The sequence below is a fragment of the Etheostoma cragini genome, chromosome 8 (genome assembly GCF_013103735.1).
Source record: "Etheostoma cragini isolate CJK2018 chromosome 8, CSU_Ecrag_1.0, whole genome shotgun sequence".
Taxonomy (NCBI): domain Eukaryota; kingdom Metazoa; phylum Chordata; class Actinopteri; order Perciformes; family Percidae; genus Etheostoma; species Etheostoma cragini.
The window spans coordinates 13,048,332-13,074,880 of NC_048414.1; the positions used below are offsets into that span (position 1 = coordinate 13,048,332).

Consider the following 26,549-nt stretch of genomic DNA (forward strand, 5'->3'; position numbering starts at 1 on the left):
AACATTACCCCCTTCACACCCTAGAGACACCCAATACACTTAAAAAAAAATACAATAGCTATTGAGTGTTTTAAACTAAAAGAATACGTCAGTTATTTGGCGTATGTTTTCAATGTGGTCATTATGCCTCTCACTGTCACTGTGGGCAGACTGTAGCCCGTGAAGAGAGACAGAGCAGTGAGCACATGATGATGGGGGTGTATTTTCTACACAGGTTCCTGGGCTGCTGTGCGGCTTTTATTCAAAAATCACCATTCCGGAGAGCAATCTGATCTGATCAGCACACGGGCATTTAACAAGAGGGCCTCCGACAGCACTGATGTTGGTAAGTGGCACGTAGGATTGTCTGTGTATGGATGGGGGGGATTTAATTATTGCATAGGCCTTTTCGGCTTGCGATAACAGAGCTGAAGACAATGCTGTGCTCTTCTGGTACAACATCAGCCCATAAGCTGGATGTCAGCATGGTGCAGTCTCAATGCTTCAAATCAAGGTCGATGTGAATTGCAGCAGCAGGGTAATATTTGCTTCCAGATGGTGAAACCAGTAGTGTGTGCGTGTGTATGTGTGCGGGTGTGTGTGTGTGTGTGTGTGAGCGCGCGCAAGCTCGCTTGCGCATGTGTGTGTGTACAGGGAGTCAACTCCATCACTGCGTGTTAAATGCGCAGGGAAACCATAGCATGCGATTTTCTTATCGATATTTAAGCAGATGGGAATGCGGCGTCCACTTATGGGGAAACCAGAGCGACCACAACAACCACTCCTGCAGCTGCGGCAAAAGTTCAGCGTATTATAAAATTACACCACAAATACGTCAAGGGCAGGGCGAAATTGCGTGAAATCTTCCTCAGTTCAAGGCTATAATGAACCTTGTTGTTTTTAATGACCACTTCAGCACCATGGAGAGGTCATTGTTAGGTCGTGCCATATTGGAGGCGATCTGGATTATGTCATAATACCATGATCTCAGTTACATTTTCATCTGATCAACACTGGGAACTAGGATTTATTATGTTTATTGTTATGAACCAAAAGCTTAAGCCCAACCGTATTTACGATACGTAGTAAGCTACGCAATCGTACTGTTTTTTTCCTTCCAGTTCAGCCTCAAGCTTATGATTCATGGTTAGATAAGGGTGTTGACATATTTAGACTGTGCGGGTATCAGACCACTCCATTCAGTACGATAGTGATAGCTCTGATACATTCATTAGGCTAATCAGGTGAAAACGCCTTTACCGGGACGAGAGAAGCATTTTCACATTTCATGGGTATTTTCAAGGGCCCAGGGGATTCATAAGGTCTTATTTAGACAATAGTCAGTTTAAATTACTGTATTGGTCGCCAAGTATAATTGAATGTGTTTTGTTTATTTTGTTTGTCTTTTTGAATTTAAGAATTATCATTAATATCCTTCTGGTGGCGTCAGTCAATCTGGCAATTATTTTCTTTGGCCTATTGAGTGTCAGAAAATAGTTGAAAATGCCCATCATCTTTTCCCAGAACCTAAAGTAACGGCTTTAGATATCTTTCTTTGTCTGACCAACAGTCCAAAATTAAATTAAAATTATAGAAATCTAAGAGGCTGAAACCAGTGAATTTTGGCATTTTTGAAAAATTGTTATCAAAATAGTTGTAGATGAATCTTCTGCCAATTAACTAATCGATTAATCCACTTATCAGTTCAGCTACATAGTAATGTATGACTTTGATTTAGCATGAGTGTTGTGATTCTAATCTTTTCTTTTTTGTTGAAACCTTAAGCAACTAAAACATCATAAAAGAAACACGGGAGTGCAAAGAAATTCATTTTCCACCAACTGTGTTTCAATTCTCATAGAACTGTGGCATTATCTGTCCATTTGGCAATAGATAGCATGTTATGTTGTGCCTTAGTGGGGCGGCTGTGGCTCAGTGGTAGAGCGGTTGCCTGCCTATCGGAAGGTTGGTGGTTCGATCCCCGCCCCTGCAGTCATCGCCGAAGTGTCCTTGGGCAAGACACTGAACCCCGAGTTGCCCCCGGTGCTGCGCATCGGAGTGTGAATGTGTGTGAATGTTTATCTGATGAGCAGGTGGCACCTTGTACGGCAGCCCCGGCCACAGTGTATAAATGTGTGTGAATGGTGAATGTTTCCTGTAGATGTAAAAGCGCTTTGAGCAGTTGTTAAGACTGGAAAAGCGCTATATAAATACAGCACATTTACTTAGTCCAGGGCAAACAATTCAGAGATGTTATTCGGATGTCAAACAAATGATGTACTAATCCACAAACGGTTTTCCTCAAAGGACATATGTCATGGATCATAAACCTGGTACCCACACTAACCACATTATATAAATGCTTCAGGGATGAGTTTGTAGGTGAGGGTATACTCTTATACTCATACTCAAACATAAGACTTATTTTACATAAGAAAGGTATCACATGCTGCTGGCCTGATTCATGGTTTTGCTGTATCTCCTGTTCTGCATGACATCAAGAAAGAATTAGAGCAGATGCAACAAAGCAAGATGACAGATAACAAACAACATCAGCATTCATGGACAAAAGGACCGAGATGGTGTGTTAGATGATGTAGAAGTAATAGATGGATGTACATTATTATCACCATAATAAGTGGCCTTTTGAAGTATAGTCTTTGAAGTATAGATTTGTGTTTGTTTAAAGTGGGAAACAGAGACATTTACTCTGATACGTTTTCATTTCAAATGTTTGTGTAAATGTGGAAACATCATTCATTATATGTTATTTAAATTTGATATAGTGTAAAGGGCTTGAGAGATGCTCTGCGAATGAGCCGTTAGGTTGTATTGTAATAGCTTGTAAAGTAATCAACGGAAGAGGTTGTCCTGTATCTGAAACAAAGTACTATTGGCTAAAAAAAAAGTTGGAAAATTTAAGAAGAGAGAGAGCGGCATACTGTAATCTTTGGCAGCTAATTTTTACCTAATTTTGGTTTCATTGAAGAAATTTGACATTATTTGTGAAAATTCTCTCTCAAACCTAGTATGTTTCATTGACTGTGGTGGTAAAAGTATTGAGTGAAAATGTACATAGAATAAAAGGCATCTCAAAAATCTAATTTTGGTTAATATTTATGTTTGCAGGGTTGATGGTAGTGGGCTTACAGGGCCAGTAATGGCTCATGGAAAAAGGCCAGGCACCATTACCAAGATATTGGCTTCCAGCCCTCCACTGTGCCCCGGTCCAGGACTCATTCAACAGAGCCAAGAAGAGCAGCAAGGTTTGGTGAAGGAGGCATCTGAGGAACATCCATGTACCTTAACGAATGATAACTATGAGCAGCTAACTCCTCCTGTCCCCGCAAGCCACTTTTACATGAGTTGTGACCCTAGTCCTGAGGACATGGAGGACACCTGCTCTGAGTACGACAACGTGGGCTCTGATGTGGAGCAGGACTACGATGAGGTGCTGCATTTAAACAGACAGTGCGTTGTGGACACAAGGTACCACAAACCATACTCTCCTGAGGATGGTGGCTATATAAAGTATGCAGTAGGTGAAAATATTAATCAGAACAGCAGTGCTGTTGACCAGTTCCCTCCCAGGCCTCGTCACGGCAAAGAAATATCTGAGGGATCACAATCAGACATTAAGCCTTACAAGAAGGGCCATCGCTTTAGGTCACATTGTGCTCCGACTGCTGGCGATGAAGCCGAGAGGGAGATAGAAAAGGGCCAGGAGAACAGGTTCTTCTTCGGTGGTAGAGATGAGATAGAAGAGGTGCTGGATGGGGCCACATTTATAGAGGATTTAGAGGAGACAGAGAACAGTGTTCAAAGGCAGACTAGCCTTTGTCAGGATAATGAGAATGAAAGAATCAGAAAGGGAGGTGATGAAAGAGAAAGAGTAGACGGCACCCAAGTCGCAAGAAACCCTAATATCCCAGGAGCCAGTAAGAAGTGTGAGTCGTCTCACATGGGTTCAAAGGATAAGGAGAGGCAGGGTAAGGGACGAGGAAGGAGGGGAGCGGTAGAGGACATTGAGCATATTGTTTCTGGGACCAAAGGATGCACCACCGACAGCTCTGAACAGCGTCCAAAGACTTGGTCAAAGGACGGCAAAAAAGCCTCTGTGCGGACCAAAGCTAGGTCTGGTTTCAGTAAGCAACATCCTCCTCCACCACCTCGTCATTCCCATGTTCAGCCGCCGGCTGACACTCAGAAGGCCCCGCCTCGTAAAGAGACTCCTCCTGTTCCCAGACTCAGTCCTTCCTCTGCTAACAGCCGGGAGAGCGAACCCAGGGTTATCAAACCATCCGTGGCTCCTCATCACACACCAGAACAACAGAGGGAGCCTCTTGAGGAGAGGCAGAGACGGCCAGAGAAACCCCAGCAGGTAACCAATGCAAATAGGGCAGGTCTTTGTCAGATCTTGTCCCCTGGGGCTTGTGTTTGTTTCAGCACCGTCTACCTTCTCTGTGTCCCAGTATGAATGAAGTAAGATTTTAAGTACATGCTTTGCCACATATAGTCTTTTTTCACCCTTTTCCCATGGGGTTATCATCCACACAGGACAATAAGAAACACTGAAAACAAGGCGTGCTGAAATTAAAGCAGAATTTTATATACAACAGGGTGAGAAACCAAGCCCAGCTGTGATACCTGAGGACATGTCAGAGCAGTCGAGGAGGCCTCAGTGTCCAGAGCCCGTCCCTGTGGAGGAGAGGAACACATCCAAGGTGAAGACGTATTACACAACCGAGTATGATTTTTAGAGATGTGACTCAAACCACTTCAAATTCATAACAATGTCGTTTTTGAGAATTGTCTTTTTCCATCTTTATGATTAAAATTTTTGATCACACACACTAACGTTTGGAGAACGTTTTTGTAACTATACCACAGTACTCAAATAAATACTGACTTTGCTAAGTTATATCTCTTTTTCAAATATTATGACCAGGAAAATGTTTTCCACTGAAGTCAAATTTTTTTTTTTTACTTATTTTAAAGAACACACAGGAAGCAGCTTCTTTCCCCAGCTTTGAGGATGGTAATTATCTCATTATAGTGTTACATTTTATAATTCTTTGTAGAGCATCACAATGTTTTACAATGAGATTTGTTTTGCCGAGTAGTCCCAGGTCCCTGTGAGCCAGAGGATCTTATTGATGGGATCATCTTTGCTGCAAACTACCTTGGCTGCACTCAGGTGTTGTCTGATAAAAATCCATCCAAGTCTGTCCGCATGTCCCAAGCCCATGAAGCTGTCAGTCGTATCAAGGTAATCTGCCTCTTCATCGTTAACATCGATTGATATCATTTATACATATGTAAATGTGCCAAAGAGGTTACTGCACACTCTCTCCCTGTTCCTGTGTCTCAAAATTGTGCCAACAGATTGGCCTTGTGTCCAGGAGAAATTGATCCAAAGTTGATGGTGATCTGTATCTGGGATTTTTGCTATTTGACACGTTACCTTTTAAGCTTTAGCCATTAAACTAACAGAGAGACTTGATTCCAAATCCTAAGGGTGTGTTTGCATGTTTTAAAATCAAAAATGATGTATCTGGGTATAAAAACAAGGTACTTGTTCAGCACTGGCAGAGGCCTGCTGTCACAAAGTGTCTTTAACCTTGGATTTTAATGGAATTTCTAGTATGAGTATGAGTATAGTGTATACCTGTATTGTCAGCTGACTTATTTGTGATGGGTACGCCAAGCAGCAGCAGTCATTCCTTAACCACACAGTGGAGCTGTTGCATGCCTTTTATTCTTGTGTTATAATGTTTAATTTCTTATGCTGCACCGTAACTTTTATTCTTCTGTTTCATGTGTTTTAATGCTTTTATTTTTAACTATCTATTCATGTGTATTAATGTTTTTTACTGCTTATGACACTTATGTTTTATCAGTTTTATGAATTTTTTTTGAGAACAAGGATTTAGTATAAAGGTTGTGTTATACAGAAAAAGAAAGACTCGAAGGGTAAAAACTTTAAAGAAAAAGTGTGAATGTGTAGTGGCGTAAATAGACACAAAAGGCAGCACTAGATTGGCTTAATTAGTGTGAAGAAGAGTCCAAGGAGAGAAAAGGTAACGTCTCTAAAAATAGAGTTGTGAAGGGTAGTGACACTGACGGTGATCACGAAAGGTAGCACATGACATTGACTCATTAGTGTGAAGGTAGTCTCAAGTTTACAATTGTGTTTTTTTTTAGGATATTTGTGTTTTATCTGTTTAACTGATTTTGTGTAAAGCACTTTGAATGCTGAAATGTGCTATACAAATAAAGCTGCCTTGCCTTTTTTGCTCACCTGCCCCTGTTAGTATTTTTGATAATAAGCTGATAGTTTGCATTATGAGACAAAGTTCAGAAATATTAAATTATTTATTATATTAATTAAAAAAAAAAATTGATTTATTTCAAAGAGCCAAGATGAAGACTCTCAAATGATGACAGAAGTGGACCTGTTTATTTCCACTAAAGCTGTCAAAGTGCTGAATGCTGACACACAGGTGAGTAACTATTTTTGTGTTGATTCAGCCTCCCATCCGTGTTAAATCTATCTTTAAGACATAATGAGTTACGGTTGTCATTGTTTTTGCTCCACGTAGGAGACAATGATGGACAGTGCCTTGCGGACCATCTCCTATATTGCAGACATTGGCAGTATTGTGGTTCTGATGGCACGTAGGCGCATGTCTCAGGCCTCATCAGTGGATTTCTCTGAATCTCCTGACTCTGCCAGCGAAGGGAAGAGTCAGTACAGGATGATCTGCTCTGTATTTGAGTCAGAGGATGTGAGTGTTTGCTGCTAAACTGCACATAGCTTTTTATATTTGGGGTTGAACTTCATTTGATTGATTTTTTACATTTATTCCGTCGTCACTAAATTGTTGTGATCTTTCTCACCTGCCGGTTGTTGTCAACTGGTATAGCGTTTCTGCTGAGTAGCTTTCCCCAAACTCTCTCCTTCCCACAGGCACAGCTCATTGCACAGTCCATCGGTCAGGCTTTTAGCGTGGCCTACAGAGAATTCCTGCGAGCCAATGGCATCAACCCGACCGACTTGAGCCAGAAACAATACAGTGACATCATCAACTCCCAGGAAATGTACCACGATGACCTCATCCATTTCTCCAACTCAGACAACTGTAAAGAGGTGTAACATTTTTTTTATTTGCCTGCAGGTGAATTGTGATTGATGATGACGGATGAATTTCCCTCAACATAAATTGCTGTACCAGAATCTCACAAATCTTCTGAAGCTCGGCGTGTAACGCTCGAAATTTGCTTGAAATTGATGAAGAAATGCTTTTTCATTTTTATTTATTTATTTATATTTTTTGTTCCAGCTGCATGTGGAGAAGCAGAAAGGGGAGAGCCTAGGCGTGGTGATTGTGGAGTCTGGTTGGGGCTCCATTCTGCCCACCGTCATCCTGGCCAGTATGTTGAACAGCGGCCCTGCGGCTCGCTCAGGAAAACTCAGTGTTGGGGACCAGATTATGTCCATCAATGACACAAGCCTGGTGGGGCTGCCACTTGCCACGTGTCAGGGCATCATCAAGGTACGTATCAGGCACCTCCGGTTTTCACATATTCAGTATTCAGTCAGTCTTCTCAGGAAATATCACTAAACAATTTCCTAGTTGTTTGCAAACGGAAGTAAATAGTGCAACTGTTGCAGACTATTTTTAGCTGTGGATTTAGTACACTAGTAAGTATTAAGCAAGAATATATATGTGAGATCAGATTAAAAGATATTGCATGTTCCATGTTTTTATCATTTATTTAGACACCAATAGAGGATAATGCTACATTAGACTTTGGTAAGAGGTAGGTAATAATCATTAGGATAAATTAATTGGTTGAAAATAAGAAATATCATGAACTGGAACATTAATGGGGTTTTCATGTTTTTTTTCTCCAGGGTCTGAAGAACCAGGTGAAGGTAAAGCTGAGTATTGTGAGCTGCCCTCCTGTCACCACTGTCCTCATCAAGAGACCTGATCTCAAGTTCCAGCTTGGTTTCAGTGTGCAGAATGGCATTGTGAGTAAACCTTTGTTAATATGAAGCATGGCACTACAATTAAGAGGCTCATAAAGAATAGCATCTTCTGAAGAGCACCGCTGTTTTAAAGAGTGAGGGATGTGTTGTATGCTATGAAGTTGCATACATATTTTCTTTTTTCACATCCTCAGATCTGCAGTCTTATGCGAGGTGGCATAGCTGAGCGAGGCGGTGTTCGCGTTGGACACAGAATCATTGAGATAAATGGTCAGAGTGTTGTCGCCATGGCACATGAGAAGATTGTTCAAACCCTGTCTGTCTCAGTGGGTGAGGTAAGAAGACATAATGCCACAAAATGGCAATTTTCACTGCTTTAGAGGTGCTGGTAAGTGGATTTTGTAACATTTGGCTCGTCAAATTCTGGGCAAGAGAGTGAACAAATACATTTCCCAAGTTGTCAAACTATTCCTTGATTTAAGCCAGAGGGCATGAATCAGTTTCTTACTGTTTCTCACAGTATAGTATAAATTACAATATAAATTGCTTAATGTATGGCCGTGTGTGTGTGTGTGTGCGTGTGCGTGCATGCGCATCTTTCCCCCCCAATTTCTCCCAGTATGTATCTCCATTAAAGCCTAGAAGCTTATTCTTTGTCAGTAATGAATTCAAGTTGTTGTTCTCCTGAGTGTCTGGTGGCACCAAAGGAAGTAAATTTGTCCTGGATTCAAGTGATGTCATTAGGACTGTGGCTCGAAAAAAGGGGCTCTTGAGTTGACAGTGTAACCTCTCATCTCTGCCTCTCTGCCAGATCAACATGAAGACGATGCCTGCTGTGATGTTCAGACTGCTGACAGGTCAGGAGACGCCTATCTACATATAGAGACCCTGCATGGATCAGCCCACTGTAGTTCTGCATGTCTGGCTGTGTGGAGACGATGGACAGATGACTGACACGTGGCTCAGTGGGATGAGGAGAATTTATTTTTCTATCATTTTATTTTCTCGGCCTCTTGTTGCAATGCTGTAAAGAATATCCAGTTCTCATTTTCAGGTTTTATCTTGAATTACATTGTCATAATGGCCTTACAATGTGAACACTCTGTGGTAAATGGTACTGTATGTGAGTTTCTGGTGTTGAAGAGAAGTAGCTTTAAGGTCATAATTATTTTCTTATGAAGAGATAAATTAGTACATTTATTTTTTATTTAGTCATTTTTATAATGTGTATGGAGTTTAAAAATGTACTTGTAATGTAAATACTTTGGATTACTCAAGGACTTGGTTGGAAAGGCCATATTACTCCTACGGTATATGCATGTTATTATGAAGAATTACTGACCAGGAAGTCATTCTCAATCTGACATGATAATCTATTACAGTAAGTATTAAAAAAAGATAATATGTTGTACAAAGGTGCAAAATAATGAGTATTATGGTAATGCGGAAGGCCAAAGACACACACTTTTCAAAGAAATACAGTGTGGGTGATCATTACCTTTACCAGAGCGTACAGTACAAGAATGTATCAAAATATACATTACTGAATGAATGTAATGTTATAACACATTAAGAATACAATGTCACGGATGAATGCTTGTTGTTTTTATTTTTATTAAGGTGTTACTACAAAAAAGTACTTACAAACAGAAAAGATGCAAAGTACCTTTGCCTGAATTAGAGATGAATCAATTATTCTAATCCGAGCAGTTTAATATTCAGTCTTCCCTTTCGTGTTTTCACATTTATGTTTTATTTCAGAAGCTGTGAATAAAGGACGCTTCATCCGATGACGCTGCTCAGGAACAATGCGCACATTAAACCACATGTTGTTACCAGGGAAATGTGCATGTATCGCAAGAAATCCAAAAGAGGCTATCAAGAGTAATTAATGTCACACTATTACTATTTTGTCTCATGCATTGAAAAAGCAAAAGCAACAAAAAGAGTTGAACAATGACCTATATTCCTTATTGATCCTTGTATAAACACAGTGTATGGATCCCATACAACTTTATATATTGTACTTACAACTCATGCAACATGACCATAACTTTACAAATACAACTATGTACAGTTAAATCGTTAATAACACATAACACTTGCAACAGGCTCGCAGAGATAATGAAACAGGTGTGAAATTAGATACTCCATCTGTAACACATTCAGCAAAAATATCTTCAAGTATTGGCGGAAAAAGCTCCCTGAGGGAAACCATGATGGCTTCATATATGTTCCTAAGACACAGAAACAAAATTATCTTAGTCAATTAGCAGCAAAGGTGGAAATAACTTCCTTAATGTTTTATGGACAGAAAAAGTGCAGCACTCAGGATTCAGGACGGATGTGCTGTAGTGGCTATAATAGCAGTGATTTATTTTATTGTAATCTTGCACCCCTTATTAATACTGCATTGGTCACAGAACTGAATATGTATTTTGTAACAATAAATGTATATCATTGTCAAAGTTTTCCAACAAGTACATAAAAGAACAATGAATAATGCGCTGCTTATAAATAAATGACAAAGTAATATTACCCTGTGAGTGTTGCCAACTTACCGCTGTGCCTTTTGATGTGAGTGGTGAAATTGTGACTCCATCAAGAAAAACTGAATTCAGGTAGCCCTGCCCATAAGTAACATTCTCGTCTTCATCACTGTCGACGCCAACACTGAAAGCCTCTTTCATCTTCTCTGGTATGAGAAAGTTCAACATCACCACCAGAATCCCGATGAGGGTGCACAACACACCTGGAAATCATTTCAGTTAGTAGAAATCAACACCCTTTAGCTGGCTCTATACTGCATATTAGTTAGTAAACATAAGAAACGAGCACGAGTAAACATAAGAAATGAATGTGCAGCATCTTATCTTTACCAGTAGCTAGAGCCAGCCAGAATGAATAACTGTACTCTGTTTCAAAGGAGTCGGTCCCTATGGAGAAAACACACTGTGGCACATTCATGATGGTGGAGAAGGAGGCCATGGAGAAGAAGATGAAGGCAGCGGTGGCCATCATCATGTACCCGGCGTACAGAATGACTGGCATGGAAAAGAGGATATTGGTGAGCATCCAGCAACAAAACGCCGTCCTGGGAAAGTGTGAAGCCATTTTAATTTCTGCTACTTTTAACAAACATCTGCTGAAACTTATAGTATATTAACACAATTTCTGTTACCAGAGGGTTGCAGAGGCGTAATGTCCAGAGTATCTGTACTGAAAGATGAGTCCACATGGGCTACTCATGGTGAATTTCTCAGCAATGTACAGGATGGGGTTGGGTAAACCTTTCTCCAGAGCTTCCTCATACTCTTCTTCAATAGAGTCATGCCAGTTGAACATCTCATTGTAGTCAATGGTCTCATTGAACTGTACAACAGGATTCCCTGAGAAGGAAAACGGGCACATTTATGACACTTGCACCTTTAATATCCCACAAAATGGTGTTTTAGTTATGTTTTTATGACATAACTTGTGAACTTATGTTATCAGACTATTGAGCAAACATCTTAATCAAAGATCTAAGTTGTCCAAAACATGAAAGCTGCCAGTGTAGGAGTGTATTAAACACATATCTGCATATAAGAACAGCAACAGTGACTCACCCTTTAGTGTCACATTAATCCCGTACAGTCCGACATGCAAGCCGATGTCAGCATTAACCACTGCGTTGCTGAAAGACTTGTAGGTGGCATTAGTGGTCATTCTGGCCTCAGCCCAGTCATTGGTAAAGTTGAGCGCTGCGGATAAAGGACACAAAGATGAGTGATGTTGGCAGAAAAAGGAAAATCTTTGATTTATTAAATGACAATGATAAGAATTAAAAACTCACCCACTATCACCACGCCTATAAACAAGCTGATAATTATTCTAATCATCCAAAACAGCCTCTGACAGGAATCGAAAGAACAGGATCAAGATTATTTCAGTCTCATTGAAACAAAAAAGTGACAGAAGGAGATATGAGTTTTTTTGCAGTGAGTAAGAGCTTATCTGATGCTTTGCACTCACCGACTTCCCTCGTATCCCTGGCAGAATGAGAAGAAGACTGACTGCTAGCACAAGGAAGACCAGAATAATGGTGAGCAAGCGGCCACTGAAGATGAAGGAGATCCTTTGTAAAGGGTAGAATGGGTAAATGTCATCGTAGAAAGTCATCTTAGCTCCTTAGCTGAAACTAGACAGTGTAACAGAGAAGACAGTGTTAGTGGTGGAGTTCTCAGTTTCCTCCAGATGCAGAGATAGGCGCTCGTGTTTCTTAAAGCAGATAAGAGATGGAATAATATTACTGCTGTGTAACATGGCAAATGATTAAGCACAACCATGTCTGACTCATGTAACATCATTTAACATTCTCTGGCAATGTGTATCTTTACAGCAAAGAACTGAATGAATCTGTAGAACGCACAAAGGCATGCAATTCTATACATCCCTTTGACCACTTCAGTCAGTGTTATGCAAATAGGTGCTTTTAATTTTAATACATTTATTTGAACCTGAATGACAAGAAAAGTTTCAAATAAAACCAATCAATGAAACAAAGAAAATCCAAAAGATTTTTCTTACCTAAAAGCTGAAAGAAGAGGACCGAAGAAGAGGAAGAGAGTGAAGTGTGAATGTTGAGGGAACATAAACTTCTTTTATAGCGCCGGTCCCTTTTTGTGTCACTGAGGAGGAGGATGCAGTGACTGGAATGCTATGGAAAAGAGGTGTGATTAAGCGGTAAGCACCATACCCTTTTGGGCAACACAGGTCACATGCAGTTTGTGATAAGCTGTGCTTTCGCATTGCACCATTCCTCACCTGCACCTGTGCTCCTGCACTACTTCTGCACAACATTTCAGCCTCTACAGTGGGTAAGACTATTTTATCTTCTACTTTCAAACACGAAGTGCTACAGGAAACAGGACTTTAGATGTCTGCAGTCTAAAAACATGACCAAAATGATCAGTTTCGAAGTTAAGTAAAGTTTTGTGTTCATTCAAGCAGACAAAAGGGTGTCAGTTGTAAAATTATAGACTCCCTGATTTGTCTTTCTATTCTGTGCTAAACCAACAAAGTATTGTACATGGGAATATAATAAAAATATGACAGCAAAAGTCAGTTACCTTCACTGTGTCTTCACCTTTCAGAAGTCCTACAGTCCTCTTGGCTGCAGACTGAGCTGAGGAGCATCTCTCGCATCAATGGATTTGCGTAAGCGGGTTTGGAGTATCTGCGCCGCGGTTGGCTTGGTGCTCATAGTCAGTGAACGTAAGTAGAGTTGTACTTCATATTCAGAGTCACTTAACGCAACCCGGTTAACCTAGAAAACCATGTTTAAACTCGACATGTCTTGAACAGGTTCACGCTGTGAAATAACCTGGGAGGTTAGTCGCTTTGACGGCTGGTACAACAGTTTGGGATATCCCAGACGCGGAGCTGTTGGTAAGTTACAGTACAAAGTTGCCAAAGTATGCAGCAGCAGTAGCTCAAAGCCTGTCAACAGTCAACACACACTAGTCACTTCACTGTGTTTGTGCTCGCGCAGGTTCTCACCTTATGCGCCTCGTGCCCGCGCATTACCGGGACGGAGTATACCAACCTGTCGACGAACCGCTGCTGCCAAACCCCCGCAGACTGAGCCGCCTGCTGTCCGGGGGGCCGTCCGGTCTGCCCTCAACACGCAACCAGACCGTGCTCTCTCTGTTCTTTGGTAAATATATTGAATATATATGTAGAAATATATTGAAGCTGGCCAGAGATCAAAATTGATTTTAAAAAATGCCCCAAAATGAACTTCTGTTTGTAGGATGCACCAATATGGCGCACTGATATTTTCCAGCCACATCTTACCGAAATGTGCAACACAGGTGTGAGGTTTTAAGTTCAGACTTTTACTATTGCTCACGTAAACGTTGAATTAATTGTCCAACTTTAAGATGTTATAAATATTCCTTTAACAAATCAAAGTTTGTATTGGCGGATACTAAACCAACAATATGTCAAGATGTTCAGAATCTGAAATGTCTTGTCTGTGAACCACCCAAAAAAACAAGCATTCAGGATCCAGGTGAATGTGTTTTTTTTTTTGTAGTAATGGCTTTATTGTTTTTACTTCTCAGGTTATCATGTTTCTTTTGAAATTTTTGACTCAAGAACTCCTGGGTGTCCACCTGAGTTCATAAATATCCCAGTCCCAAAAGGGGACCCTGTCTTCGACCCCACTGACACTGGAAAAGTCCTGCTACCCTTCCAGAGAGGACCCTGGGACAAAGAGTCTGGCCAGAGTCCCAGTCACCCTCGCACACAGGTATCAATATGAAATAACATGTTTATTAATGTAATTGCCAACATGCTTCCAGAGACAATCGGTAAATGTAAAGGGTAAGTCAAGTACTATCACAGTTCTGATGGACACCCTACATTTCCCTTTTCCTCAAGTGCAATAATTTGAGAAAAACAAATGCATCACATGCAGGTTAACTTGGTGACAGCATGGATAGATGGCAGCTCCATCTACGGCCCCTCCACGTCCTGGTCTGACTCCCTGAGAAGCTTCTCTGGAGGGCTCTTGACTTCAGGCTCTGAGTGGAACATGCCAAATAAGTCCACAGGACGCAGTCTTATGTGGAGTGCCGCTGACCCCTCTACAGGAGATCATGGACCCATTGGCCTTTATGGTGAGAAAATTTATACTTACAGATTCCTTCACATCCAACCTGCACCAAACGCTGTTTGCAAATGATTTATTTTATTGTCCTCTGATTTTACACTCCATTGTATCAGGCAGTGGGGTTTATATCTTCAGGGGTCTTTTTTAAATATTACAGGGGAGCTTTTGCTATAGTGCATAAAACTGACTTCCACTGTATGTCATAAACATAATTTCCTCTGTACCTGGTGTGCAGTTAAACCATATAGTTTAGTGTGACTAAAGTGTTTACTTTGTGTTGACTTCAGTGTGTTAGTGTTTTTGGATGGAGCTCAGCCCAAAAGACTGGAGCTTAGTGACATTCATGGCCTTTAAAGCCTCCAAACTCATATGCAACATCTCTTTCCAAATTCAAAATAATCACAAGCTCTGCCTGTGATAATTCATGATCATTTTCTTTTGTGAATGAACGTCATTATTACGCTCACAAACTAGTTGAAATTGAACATAATAGAGGTCTGAATTGCAGCAAATCTATTCTATTTGGATGCATTTCATTCAAGATGAGATTAAATGTGTTTTAGTGCCTGTTTGGATGAACAACACCTTTAAACAATCTGAAATCTCATACGATGTATGTGGTAATGCTTACCCAATCAACACTGCAATCAGTTGAAAACAAGCAGCAAGAACCTCTTGCAAATATTATTTCACATACAAGTCTGTACAGGTTTCAACCCTGTGATAGAAAAAGAGGCCCCACCTGACGTGTGTTATGACTCCTTAATTATTGTGTAAATGGCTTGTCACACTCACCACAGTAAATCCCTCTTTCTATAGCATTGAGGATGCCGTGCAGGTTTCATGAAATCAGTGTTTGTTGCTTGTGTTGTTAAAGGTGTGTAGTTATTATCTGGGCTGGAGGCTGAGGATCTTCCCCTGTTACTGTCACTGCTCTGTTGTCACATCCTTTAAAAGCCAAATTATGATTCCATTAGTGGTTAGAGATGCTCATCAGTCACTGCAATTGATGTGTGACACTATGGAGAAAAGTTTTAGCCTTCTGTATAAAAACATGTTACAGCCTATTTTCTGTTTATTGTGTGATTTTAAATTCACATGAAGGGAGAGCAGAATTCCCTATAATTTGTGCCATCTTCTCTGCCCAGAATTTGGAAATGCCTGGGCGAATGAGAACATTTTCACAGCAGCAGAGGGGATTATCTGGTTTCGCTACCACAATTATGTAGCCTCCAAACTGCATAAGGAGCACCCAGAGTGGTCAGACGAAGAGCTGTTTCAAAACGCCAGAAAGATCGTTGTGGCCACATTCCAGGTAGATGGAAAAGTCTCAGTGTAATCCTCTCGCTACTCAGGTGATGATTTAATTTGCACTCTGAAGAGAGCGAGGTTGCATCAACGCCAGGTGGTCGTGATTTTATGGATGAAATTGGTGGTTTTAGTTTAAGAGGGAATGCATCATCTCTCACTTGTTTTGATTAGTTGAGTCCTTTCCTGAACAACACCACACGCGTTAAACATGTTATCGAACTATATGTTTGGTTGAATCCAAAATAACAAGCTACAATTCTAAAACAATTTTTAAATATAATGAAACCACCAAAAAAAGAGGGAAAATCTATGTTATGTATTACCATCATACATATTAACTTGATGACTTTTAGTGAGGATTCACAAAAGCCACAATAACTTTTATTCCTCCTATTTTCACATAGAACATAGCTGTCTACGAATGGCTGCCTGGATATCTTAGAGACAAAAAGCTTCCTCCTTACCCAGGTAAGACTCAGCCAGTGCGTGTGCGTACAAGTGGATGGGAACAGGTAATGCACTGATGACCACAAGCCGTGGTGAGGTGAGCTAGCGTTCTCGGTGTTTGACAAATATGTGCTCTGTCAGCAAAGCATCACCCTGAGTCTCCTTCTTCTGCTGAATAAGCACCCGCAGCTGAAGAAAGTTAACATACAATGGTCAGATGAGCCCATCACCTTAATAACTCTTAATTTCATATCTATACTGCTTAGGTTGCCTCACGTTGGCTATCTGGAAGATAGGATAGATTGTTTGCATGCATAAGGGTTGTTTCAAATTCAGCTTGTAAGTTTAATTGTTCTTCTTCTATTGTTTTGTATTATGTGATGACGTTTTATCTGTATGCAGGTTACCAGAAGTTTGTTGATCCAGGGATCTCTCCTGAGTTTCAGGCTGCTGCCATACGATTTGGCATCACCATGGCCCCACCTGGTGTTTACATGAGGTATTATGCTTTTTTCTCCTGACGCTGAAAAATTAAATTAAGTTAAGTTTAGTGTCAAATCAATATGCTGCTGTGAAGAGTGTAAGACACCATTGAAAATACAGTATGAACTAACTATTAGAAATAAAACCCTCCGAATTTGCTCTCCTTTTTCCAACAGAAACAGAACCTGCCATTTTCAGAAGATTGTCAACATAGATGGCAGTATATCACCAGCAATGCGTCTTTGTAACAACTTTTGGAAACGTCAGGTATATCATGGTCAAACGTTTTACACATTTTCATTAGATAGTGAAAAACAATTGACTGTTTACTCAGGATGCAGGAAAGTTAACAAACTGTGTTTCTCTGAGTAGTTGGTAGACATGTTGTGCCAGTTTTTATATTACAAATCCCTTTACATGTATTTCTGTGGTAAAAAGCATAGTTTTTTGTGGGGCACAGTCTATCAAGTCTTAAACTGAATATATTTCTCTTTAACGGGCACCTGGATAGCTCAGTTGATATAAAGAATTTTACTCATCAACTCGGGCCGGGGTTGGACTCCGACCTGTGGTCCTTTACTGAATGTCATTCAGCCTCTCTCTCCCCTTTCATGACTTCAGCTGTCCTGTCAAATAAATATGCCCAAAAATGCCCAGAAAGACTTGAATTGAATTTGGAATGGAAGACTTGAATTTTGAATGGTCTACTTGATCCATCAGAGAGAGGATATATATTATGTATTAAGCAATATTACATATTAATGCTTTTGTCATTTTGTTTCTAGAGTGCCAGTGTGAAGCGGAGCCAGGACGTAGACAACCTCCTCATGGGCATGGCTTCCCAGATTGCAGAAAGAGAAGACAACATTGTTGTTGAGGACCTGAGAGGTGTTTAATCACTCGTATTCACTGCATGCAACAGGAACTGGTTTTCACATGCAAGGCCTTGCTTTTTGCCTTGAAAATATTACAAAAGCACCACAAACGTCAAGCAATTATAATATAAAAAAGAAAATTACAATAACATTACTCAGTATATCATTCATTAAACATATTCAAGTCATAAACAAATGTGCACTGCTTTGATCTGATATGCACCCTGACAGATTTCATGTACGGACCCCTGAGGTTCAGCCGGACAGATCTGGTGGCCATGACCGTCCAAAGAGGAAGAGACTTTGGCCTACGTAGTTACACTGAGATCAGAAACGCTCTAGATCTGCCACCCTTCAAAACATTTGAAGACATTAATCCTGTGCTCAACAGCAGCAACCCGCAGGTAAAGTCTTTTACCAAAGAATGATCAAATTGGTTAAAAGAGTTTATCAGTAATCCTGTGTGGGTTCTTGTGTCCAATAGTTGCTCCACAATATTGCAGAACTGTACAACAAAGACATTTCAAAACTGGAGCTCTTCCCTGGAGGACTGCTGGAGTCTCTTGATGGACCTGGTGAAGTTTTCTCCGCCATAATCTTGGACCAGTTTGAACGCATCAGAAACGGAGACCGCTTCTGGTTCGAGAACAAACAGAATGGGTAAGCTCCTCTTTGAAGATTTTTCAAAATAAAAACAACTGTCATAGTATCTGATCCTACAGCATGGCATGATGTGGTTGAAATTCTATTACATAGGTTAGTTCATCAGGAGACTCTGAGAGAATGAACAAAGTGTTTTGTGAGAGCATCACCCCTTTCTAGTTTCTACAAGGCTGAAAACAAAGAGGGAAGTCGGGTTGAGCTAGTTCTGACTATCAAGGAGTAGCAACATGTGGAATTCCAAGGTCAAGGAGCACTAACACATCTTCTACTTGGAAACATTTGTGCTGAAGGCAGAAACTACGAAATGTTTAAGCAATAGAACAACAAACCTGTAATTTACCATTAAAACAACAACAAAAGTGTACATTACCATTCCAGTGATTTATCTCATATGTCAATTCTCTTACTACAATTGTGTTCTTTGGGGTGTCTTCCAGTTTGTTCACACATGAGGAGATCCAAATGATCCGCAATGTGACCTTTCATGATGTCCTTATCGCAGTCACAAGTGCAGAAGCCACTGATATACAAAATAATGTGTTTTTCTGGAAGCATGGTAAAAACGTGTTTTTTTATTTTTTTATTCATAAACAAACAAGGCTTTCATTTGAATCAGTGATAAAATATTTAAAGCTTAGATTGAAAAAAACTGTCTCTCTGTTGCCTTAGGTGACCCTTGTCCTCAGCCTACACAGCTGAATGCATCAATGCTCCAACCCTGCACTAATGCCACCAAACTTAATTACTTTGATGGAAGCGAAGCTGGCTTTGGGATATTTATCATTGTTCTGTTCCTCTTTCCTGTTGGTCAGTATCACACTCACAAATCCATCTCTTTTGTCACAGCAATAATACGGATTCCACTCATCAGCAGTTTTGTTGACAATTTTACTTTCAGTTAGTTTTTTGGTGGCCTGTATGGTGGCGTATCTCCGCAAGTATAGGTATAGGAAGTTCCTGAGAAGAAGAAAAGCTGGTGACAGAACAGAGGAGCCAGCTGTTGGAATCACTGGTACGAAATCTGTGTGATTAAAAAAATCCTTCTAATACTTCTATTATGTCTAATGTTAGTAAAAACATAATATCTATGAGTCAGATTTGATACTTGACTCAATGTCAATTATTAATAAACATCAGCTGACTATCAGCAGCTATGATAAACGGCTGCGCCAGCCTGCAGCAAACATTATGCTTGGTTTATGCTACATAGATACAATAGCAACAGAATTGTAAAACTGAGCAGAAAATATGGATTTAAGTGGCAATGACCTTCCTAGATTTAAATTCTGTGACAAGGCTAGACAAACTAAACTAAAATCTGATAATCAATTATTCAAAGGTGACAGTGAAACCATCTGGTAGTTTCTGTTTTTTACACCTGTCCTCTTCATCATCCAGAATCCTGTCTTGCACCTGGTCTCATTCTGCTTTTGCTCTTCAGCCTTCGAGTGGCAGGGCCATAAAGAACCCTCGCATCCTGTCAGCGTGGAGGTTGATGAGAAGAGGAGACTGCAGGTCTTTGACAGATCTGGTTCCACTCATCGCAGCATCAATCTGTGCAACCAGGACTACCTAGACGTCCTTCTCTCCAACGACCGGCACCATAAAGCTCTGCTGCTCAAAGTATCAAAAGAGTATGACCTGGTGAGTGTGACCAGGGGGTGTTTTGCACTAGAGATGTTCCCATACCATTTTCTTCTTCCCGAAACCAATTCTGATACTGAAATTTGTGAAACATGAACAAATACATACAGAGATGACAGAGATTGCAAAATAACCTTCTTTCATTATCTATAACAAAAAAATAACATAAATAAATTAAGTTAGATGTTTTTCAGGGCTTAGTTACATGGTCACTGCATGGACTTGTATACTGATATGTACCAATACTAGCAACTTACTGTATGTCAGCTTATATCATTGGAGCTGTTAATCTGTTCTTGATCTGAAAAAGCAGCTTCAGTCTGATTGAAGCTGTACGACAAAAGAGGTTTTTAAAAATATTGCTGCTGCTACATCTTGTGTAAGCATAAACAACCAATTTCTGTGTTCACATTTAAGTATTTTTGCAGCTTAAGCACATCAAGCTTTTTTCAGTGAAGTTTCTTCTATTCATATTTTTCAACTCATCCAATCGTTGATGCAAGCATCATTTTGTAATGTAACTAAATCACTTTTTTTTGTAAATCTTACTTCACTCCTGTTTTTCTTCTCCTTCTCCTGTCTGCACATCCAGGTGCTGTTTTTTGATGATGAGAGCAAACGTGCAGCGTTTGTCAAGCATATGCGCTCGCGGGTGACAGACATTGGGCAGGAGATTAGAGTGACGGAGATGAGAGAGAGGGAGCTGCTGAAGGAGGCTTTAACCAAAGAGCAGAGGGCTCCGATTGTGGAAACTTTCATTCGACATGCTTTCTCTAAGGTACCATCAGCCTCTGGGTGTTTACCTCATCCGACGTTCTGTTTCAGCGGCAGCAGCTTTAAGTTCAGCCACAAAATGTCGTCAATACTTGTTTGAGGTCGAGTTAGGTCCGACCTCCAGCCCAAAGAACTAATTGTTGGTTTTGATGGTGACCTCATTTGTGATGGACATACAGTAACCTCAGGTAGCGTATGTGATATTACACTATGGTGACAAATAATGATCGGTCCCTCACTGTCCCTCTGGTGCCCAGGTCTTGGAAATTGAGAAGTGTGACGCTGGGGACATGAGTGCCGTTTCCTACAAGAAAGCCAGAGAGGTTCTTCAGTGCGAGCTGACAGCGTCCGAGTTTGCTGATGCACTGGGTCTCAAGTCTGACTCCTTATTTGTAGACTCCATGTTCACACTAGCTGATAAAGATGGAAACGGTTACCTCTCCTTCCAAGAGTTTCTTGATGTGATGGTTATCTTTATGAAAGGTAAAATTCATGATTCCAAAACGCTACAGCTGTTTTGTGTGTTTAGGCCACATAAACATGCAAATAGGATTTTGGTTCAGATTGAGTGAGGTTGAATTTTTTTCAGCACTAATTTAATATAACAAAACAGAAGCTCATATATTTGAAATGATTATTTTTTTTAATTAAGCCACTCCCACAGTACACTGCTAAACCCTTTAACCAAGTTTAATGAAATTGGGCCGGTAGTTTTTCTGTAATCCTGCTGACGGACAAGCAAACAAACCAACAAACCCACAAACCTACAGACAAACCAAATCAAACTGTAACATTATATTGTAATAAATAAAGTAAAAAAAACTCCATTTCGTTCCAAGTTTTATAGACTGATGTTATGCAGATCTAGATAGCCAGGAGTAAGCAATGGTCTAGATGAATGGCATGTTGAAAGAAAGTTGTCATAAACCAGTAAACAGCATTAGTCTAGTCCTACATAATGTAATTGATGATGTTTGTACTCAACCAGGGTCTCCTGAGGAAAAATCCAAAATGATGTTCTCCATGAACGACATCGGTGGAACTGGTTTCTTATCAAAAGAAGAATTTGCCAGGATGCTCAGGTTTGATTGATATTTCCATTTTTCTTTAATGACTGTACTCAGTCTTTATTTCTGTCTGATGGTTCATCTTTACCCTTTTGATGTGCTGCAGGTCTTTCATTGACATCTCCAATTGTGCTCTGTCAAAGAGCCAGGCGGAGGATGGCATCAAGGCCATGATGCAAGCCGCAGGCTTTGATGACAGGGAGAAAATCACATGGGAGGACTTCCATTTCCTTCTGCGGGACCATGAGAAAGAGCTCCAGTTTGCCCAACTCAATGTCAAAGGTTGGAGAAAGTTTTGTCTTAGATTAGCCTTTTTTCTAAATCCTCATTTCTCTGACCTTGTCTGATGAAATTACTCTGTCTGCTGTGTGTGCAGGGATGGAGAAACAGGGCAAGAAGCGGCTGAGTCGAGACCAGAGGGTGTCCTTTATCTGTCCAGGAAACAGGTCAGAGAAAAAGGCTGTAATCACTCATCCAGATCACAAATACAACTGTTACTTGTCACTGTGGATGAGAACAATGATCCACTGTAGCTTTGTTTCTTAGTCATTTCATCCCAAGTGACCATTGTGTCCCAGCTCAAAATCTTATTCTCTTTTTTGTTTGCAGCAACATCAAGACAGATGGACCGGAGATACGCAGACGGAAAAAGTTTGTTTCTTGTTTGATTTTTCTGCTCCTGTAAATGACTTTCTGAAGAAAAGATAAGGAATACTAAGAAAGATAAGATGTCTGACCATGGAGCAGACTTACTATAGAGAAGTTAAACACATTAATAGTTCCTATTTTGTCTCACAGTATTTACTGGAATGGTTTTTTTCTTGTATTTATGTGTTTAAGAAACTGTGGTTGTATGGAAAATCCTGGCAGCTTGTGGTTTACCAAAATGTTTAGAAAATATATGTTGCAAATATAAAGAAACAGCTTTTGAGTCTCTCAAACTACAAAGGTTTCAGATTACAAAGTTAAAAATGTCACACCCTACTTCCTCTGTAATGGTAGTTTTTTGGTGACCTGATTATGATTAAAACCTGAACCGCTAAATGATAGGCAGAACAACAAGTATCCACTGTATCAAAGTCTAATGGATTGAAATATTTTCAGGTCAAGTGTCATCACTCCTAATGTCTATGTGAAGCCCAAGCGTGAGCAGTACATAAGGAACCCGATCCAGCAGAAGATCCAGCACTTCAAACGTTTCATTGAGAATTATCGCCGTCATATCGTCTGTTTTATCATCGTGTACGGCATCGCAGCTGGTGTAGCCCTTGAAAGATGTTACTGTGAGTAGAACTCGTTCTTCTCCTTCTTCAGCTTCCCTCTTTACCTTCAGCATCGTACCTTTCTGGTCAGCGTGAGCCTTTTCTAAACTGATCAATAATTGTTTTCAGACTATGGTTTGCAGTCCGAATCTACAGGTTTCCCCGAGACATCAGTGGTCGGTATCATCGTGTCCCGTGGCTCGGCCGCTGCCATCTCCTTCTTGTTTCCCTACATGCTCCTCACTGTGTGTCGCAACCTCATCACACTATGCCGAGAGACATTCCTCAACCAATACATCCCATTCGACGCTGCCATTGATTTCCATCGCTTCATGGCGATGACTGCCATCCTCCTTTCAGGTTGGTACACCAGAGGAGATGATAGCTGATAGAAATGATGGAAAGTTAAGTTCTGATATCTTTACATGTTTACATTTGACTAGTGTGAGCTCACTCTTATTTTTATTCTGACTGTAGTTGTTCATAGTTTGGGCCATGTGGTCAACATCTACATCTTCTCCATCAGTGACCTCAGCATCCTGTCTTGTCTGTTCCCAAAAGTCTTATCCAACAACGGGTAATGTTAGAAATTTCTGCCTGATTTTAGCGGAAATTTGTACACTTTGCGGAGAGTAATGTTTGCTGCTTTACAATGTGTTTTCATTTTAGGTCTGAGCTTCCTCTGAAGTGGTTCTGGTGGTTCTTTCAAACTGTCCCAGGTAACATAGGAAACTGATTTTAGACCTTCAGTGGAACATATACTTCTTGTTATATCATGCCGTAATTCTGTTTTTGCTCTTTTTGGTCTTTTTCCTAGGAGTGACTGGTGTCTTGCTTCTTTTTACTTTTGCATTTATGTATGTTTTTGCCTCACGCTATTTCCGTCGCATCAGCTTTCAAGGATTTTGGATCACACATTACCTCTACATTGTTGTGTACATTTTAGTAAGTACTTTTTGACTTTAAAAGTATCCAAAATGTACTCTGTAGAAAGGTGGCTTTCATTATGAGGGACAGTTTTTATGACTAGTGTGATGCTGGCTTTGTCAACAGACAGTTATTCATGGAAGTTTCGCCCTGCTCCAAGAGCCCCGTTTCTACATCTATTTAATTCCACCTGCACTGCTCTTCTTGCTGGACAAACTGATCAGCTTGAGCAGGAAGAAGCTGCAGATCCCGGTAGTCAGAGCTGAGCTGCTTCCTTCAGGTGACACTTAGCATTTTCTCAAAATTCTTTTAAATGTCTTGTTATTCTCTGTCTCTTCTTCTTTTAGTTTTTGCTAACTAATTTGCACTTTTCGGTGCACTTCTAGCACATCAAGTTTACACTTCCCTTGGCTGTCCTACCTGTAGGTGTGACACATCTGGAATTCAAGCGACCACAGGGCTTTGTGTACCGTTCAGGCCAGTGGGTTCGTATCGCATGCCTGATGTTGGGCACAGATGAGTACCACCCATTTACACTGACGTCAGCCCCGCACGAAGAAACTCTGAGCCTGCACATCCGCGCTGTGGGGCCCTGGACTAGCCAGCTCAGAGACCTCTACACCGAAGAAAGCCTGCTCGAGCTCGGAGCCTATCCAAAGGCAGGTTTAAGCATAGTTCTGTGTTTGTAATTAGTTTCATCTGCTTCTCCATTCTTTATCCTTTTAGGACACTAATAATCATACTTTATTTCATCAAGCTGTACTTGGATGGCCCGTTTGGTGAGGGCCATCAGGAGTGGACTGACTTTGAGGTGTCTGTTCTGGTGGGAGGAGGAATTGGAGTCACCCCGTTCACCTCCATCCTAAAAGACCTGGTGTACAAGTCCTCCGTCAAGTCCAAAATTCAGTGTAAAAAGGTGCTGCTTAAAATCAAACAACCTATCATACATTTGGTCTTCAATCCTTCTCTGAAGCATTATTTGTTTTTGAAAGAAGCTATCAATCTCTTTCTCTCCTCTCTCTCTCTCTCTCTCTCTAACATTTACTGATTATTTGAAGGTGTACTTCATCTGGGTGACACGTACACAGCGTCAATTTGAGTGGGTGTCAGACATAATCAGAGAGGTGGAGGAGATGGACACTCAGGAACTGGTCTCTGTCCACACGTACATCACTCAAGTGGCTGAAAAGTTTGACCTCCGCACCACCATGCTGGTAAGACCTGCAGTCACCATATCCAAGTCTAGAAATAGAAAGTCAACTGAAATGGTACTAAATATTAACAATATTACATACTACATTGTATATTACAGGAATAGTTTAACATTTTGAGACATGATATTTCATGCTGGGAGTTAAATGAGAAGATTGATACCACTGTCATTGATCTTTTCATTTAACTCTCGGGACGAAAGCCAAAAGGCATATTTCCTTAAAGAGTTCCTTTAATATTTAATAATAATGAAATCCAATAATGACCGCTCACCCTTGTCTTTGTGATGCGTGGACAGTATGTGTGTGAGCGCCACTTTCAGAAGGTCTGTAGCCGCAGTCTTTTTACCGGCCTGCGGTCCGTCACTCACTTTGGCCGGCCGCCCTTGGTTTCCTTTTTCAGCTCACTGCAGGAAGTTCACCCCGAGGTCAGTCTTTCATCTATCTTCTTCTAACTCGCGTTTGTCCCAGACTTTGCCCAATACACAATCATACTTATCAATTTGTGCTGTTTTCTGTAGGTGGGCAAAATTGGTGTTTTCAGCTGCGGACCACCTGGACTGACCAAGAACGTAGAGAAAGCTTGCCAGCAGATGAACAAAAGGGATCAGGCTCATTTTCTACATCACTACGAGAACTTCTAGCTTATCCTCAGCACTAAACTACCTGGTTACAGAAGGAAAGATGAGCCACTTTACTCTGGAGAATACAAGCTAGCTACTGCAGCCGTTAATGACAAAATCACAGAGCTAATGTATGAAGTTTTGATTTAATGTAATGTCGACTGAAAGAAAATTGTTGCCTGCTTGTTGTTAAATGTTTCCTACTTTACATGATCTATATTCTCTAATCATTAATATTATTGTTGAAATTAGTCAGTCCAGTATGGGAAGTTTCACATAATATAAAAAAACAGAACTGTATTCATAAGTTATGTCTAATCATGCACCATGTGAGTTTTCATTTGCTATTTGATTTAGAGATGCAACTGGAGTTTGATGTCATGTACGATGGACTTTATGTTATTGATTTCTTGTGCTTTTGAAATATCTGTAACAAATGAATTTGCATTTTAGCGGCTCAGCAGCTTTAATGAGGGAGGGACACCTGCTATTTTATTTTCCCCAATAGTATTTTGCAAGTTTGGGGATAAAACTGTTGACCTTCTTGTCCTAAGCCATTGTGATTAATATAAGCATGTACTTTCCCATTCTGTAACAATAAAAATCATAAAACTCACTCTCACTCTATA

The 26,549-nt window shown here is 40.5% G+C and overlaps 3 protein-coding genes across 3 annotated transcripts; 2 read left to right on the forward strand and 1 right to left on the reverse strand.

The window, feature by feature from the left end:
* The first annotated feature begins 139 nt into the window (after window positions 1-139).
* On the forward strand, window positions 140-9,569 carry apba2a (amyloid beta (A4) precursor protein-binding, family A, member 2a). The gene is made up of 12 exons (XM_034880080.1): window positions 140-325; window positions 3,109-4,360; window positions 4,599-4,703; window positions 4,978-5,017; window positions 5,103-5,248; window positions 6,396-6,482; window positions 6,582-6,767; window positions 6,950-7,129; window positions 7,323-7,535; window positions 7,898-8,017; window positions 8,170-8,310; window positions 8,787-9,569. The coding sequence occupies exons 2-12, from the start codon at window positions 3,140-3,142 to the stop codon at window positions 8,856-8,858; spliced, it is 2,511 nt and encodes an 836-aa protein (XP_034735971.1). The 5' UTR covers window positions 140-325; window positions 3,109-3,139; the 3' UTR covers window positions 8,859-9,569.
* A 38-nt stretch (window positions 9,570-9,607) lies between these two features.
* Window positions 9,608-12,682, reverse strand: duox2 (dual oxidase 2). Its single transcript, XM_034880141.1, has 8 exons — window positions 12,545-12,682; window positions 11,990-12,155; window positions 11,811-11,868; window positions 11,584-11,718; window positions 11,157-11,364; window positions 10,855-11,069; window positions 10,537-10,727; window positions 9,608-10,212 (listed from the first exon to the last, which is right to left on the reverse strand). Exons 2-8 carry the CDS (start codon window positions 12,134-12,136, stop codon window positions 10,201-10,203), a joined length of 966 nt encoding a protein of 321 aa, XP_034736032.1. The 5' UTR covers window positions 12,137-12,155; window positions 12,545-12,682; the 3' UTR covers window positions 9,608-10,200.
* Window positions 12,683-12,909: 227 nt separating this feature from the next.
* Window positions 12,910-26,549, forward strand: duox (dual oxidase). The gene is made up of 33 exons (XM_034880158.1): window positions 12,910-13,231; window positions 13,322-13,405; window positions 13,509-13,673; window positions 14,083-14,270; window positions 14,439-14,640; window positions 15,782-15,948; window positions 16,349-16,412; window positions 16,794-16,890; window positions 17,051-17,141; window positions 17,660-17,762; window positions 17,981-18,153; window positions 18,234-18,409; window positions 18,850-18,968; window positions 19,082-19,219; window positions 19,311-19,424; window positions 19,854-20,056; window positions 20,649-20,834; window positions 21,088-21,313; window positions 21,819-21,912; window positions 22,004-22,179; window positions 22,274-22,343; window positions 22,507-22,548; window positions 23,002-23,180; window positions 23,289-23,519; window positions 23,637-23,736; window positions 23,829-23,878; window positions 23,977-24,104; window positions 24,213-24,366; window positions 24,513-24,745; window positions 24,844-25,002; window positions 25,145-25,300; window positions 25,597-25,725; window positions 25,819-26,549. Exons 1-33 carry the CDS (start codon window positions 13,165-13,167, stop codon window positions 25,939-25,941), a joined length of 4,587 nt encoding a protein of 1,528 aa, XP_034736049.1. The 5' UTR covers window positions 12,910-13,164; the 3' UTR covers window positions 25,942-26,549.

Excerpts from the sequence above, each read along its gene's own strand:
- apba2a (XM_034880080.1), top strand. The coding sequence starts at position 3,140 with ATGGCTCATGGAAAAAGGCCAGGCACCATTACCAAGATATTGGCTTCC. Across the intron at positions 4,704-4,977 it reads AGGAGAGGAACACATCCAAG|AACACACAGGAAGCAGCTTC; the intron begins GTGAAGACGTAT and ends CTTATTTTAAAG. Across the intron at positions 6,483-6,581 it reads TGCTGAATGCTGACACACAG|GAGACAATGATGGACAGTGC; the intron begins GTGAGTAACTAT and ends TGCTCCACGTAG.
- duox2 (XM_034880141.1), bottom strand. The coding sequence starts at position 12,136 with ATGACTTTCTACGATGACATTTACCCATTCTACCCTTTACAAAGGATC. Across the intron at positions 11,719-11,810 it reads TATAGGCGTGGTGATAGTGG|CGCTCAACTTTACCAATGAC; the intron begins GTGAGTTTTTAA and ends CTTTATCCGCAG. Across the intron at positions 11,365-11,583 it reads GATTAATGTGACACTAAAGG|GGAATCCTGTTGTACAGTTC; the intron begins GTGAGTCACTGT and ends TTTCCTTCTCAG.
- duox (XM_034880158.1), top strand. The coding sequence starts at position 13,165 with ATGGATTTGCGTAAGCGGGTTTGGAGTATCTGCGCCGCGGTTGGCTTG. Across the intron at positions 14,641-15,781 it reads TGGACCCATTGGCCTTTATG|AATTTGGAAATGCCTGGGCG; the intron begins GTGAGAAAATTT and ends TTCTCTGCCCAG. Across the intron at positions 17,142-17,659 it reads ACAACTTTTGGAAACGTCAG|AGTGCCAGTGTGAAGCGGAG; the intron begins GTATATCATGGT and ends TTTTGTTTCTAG.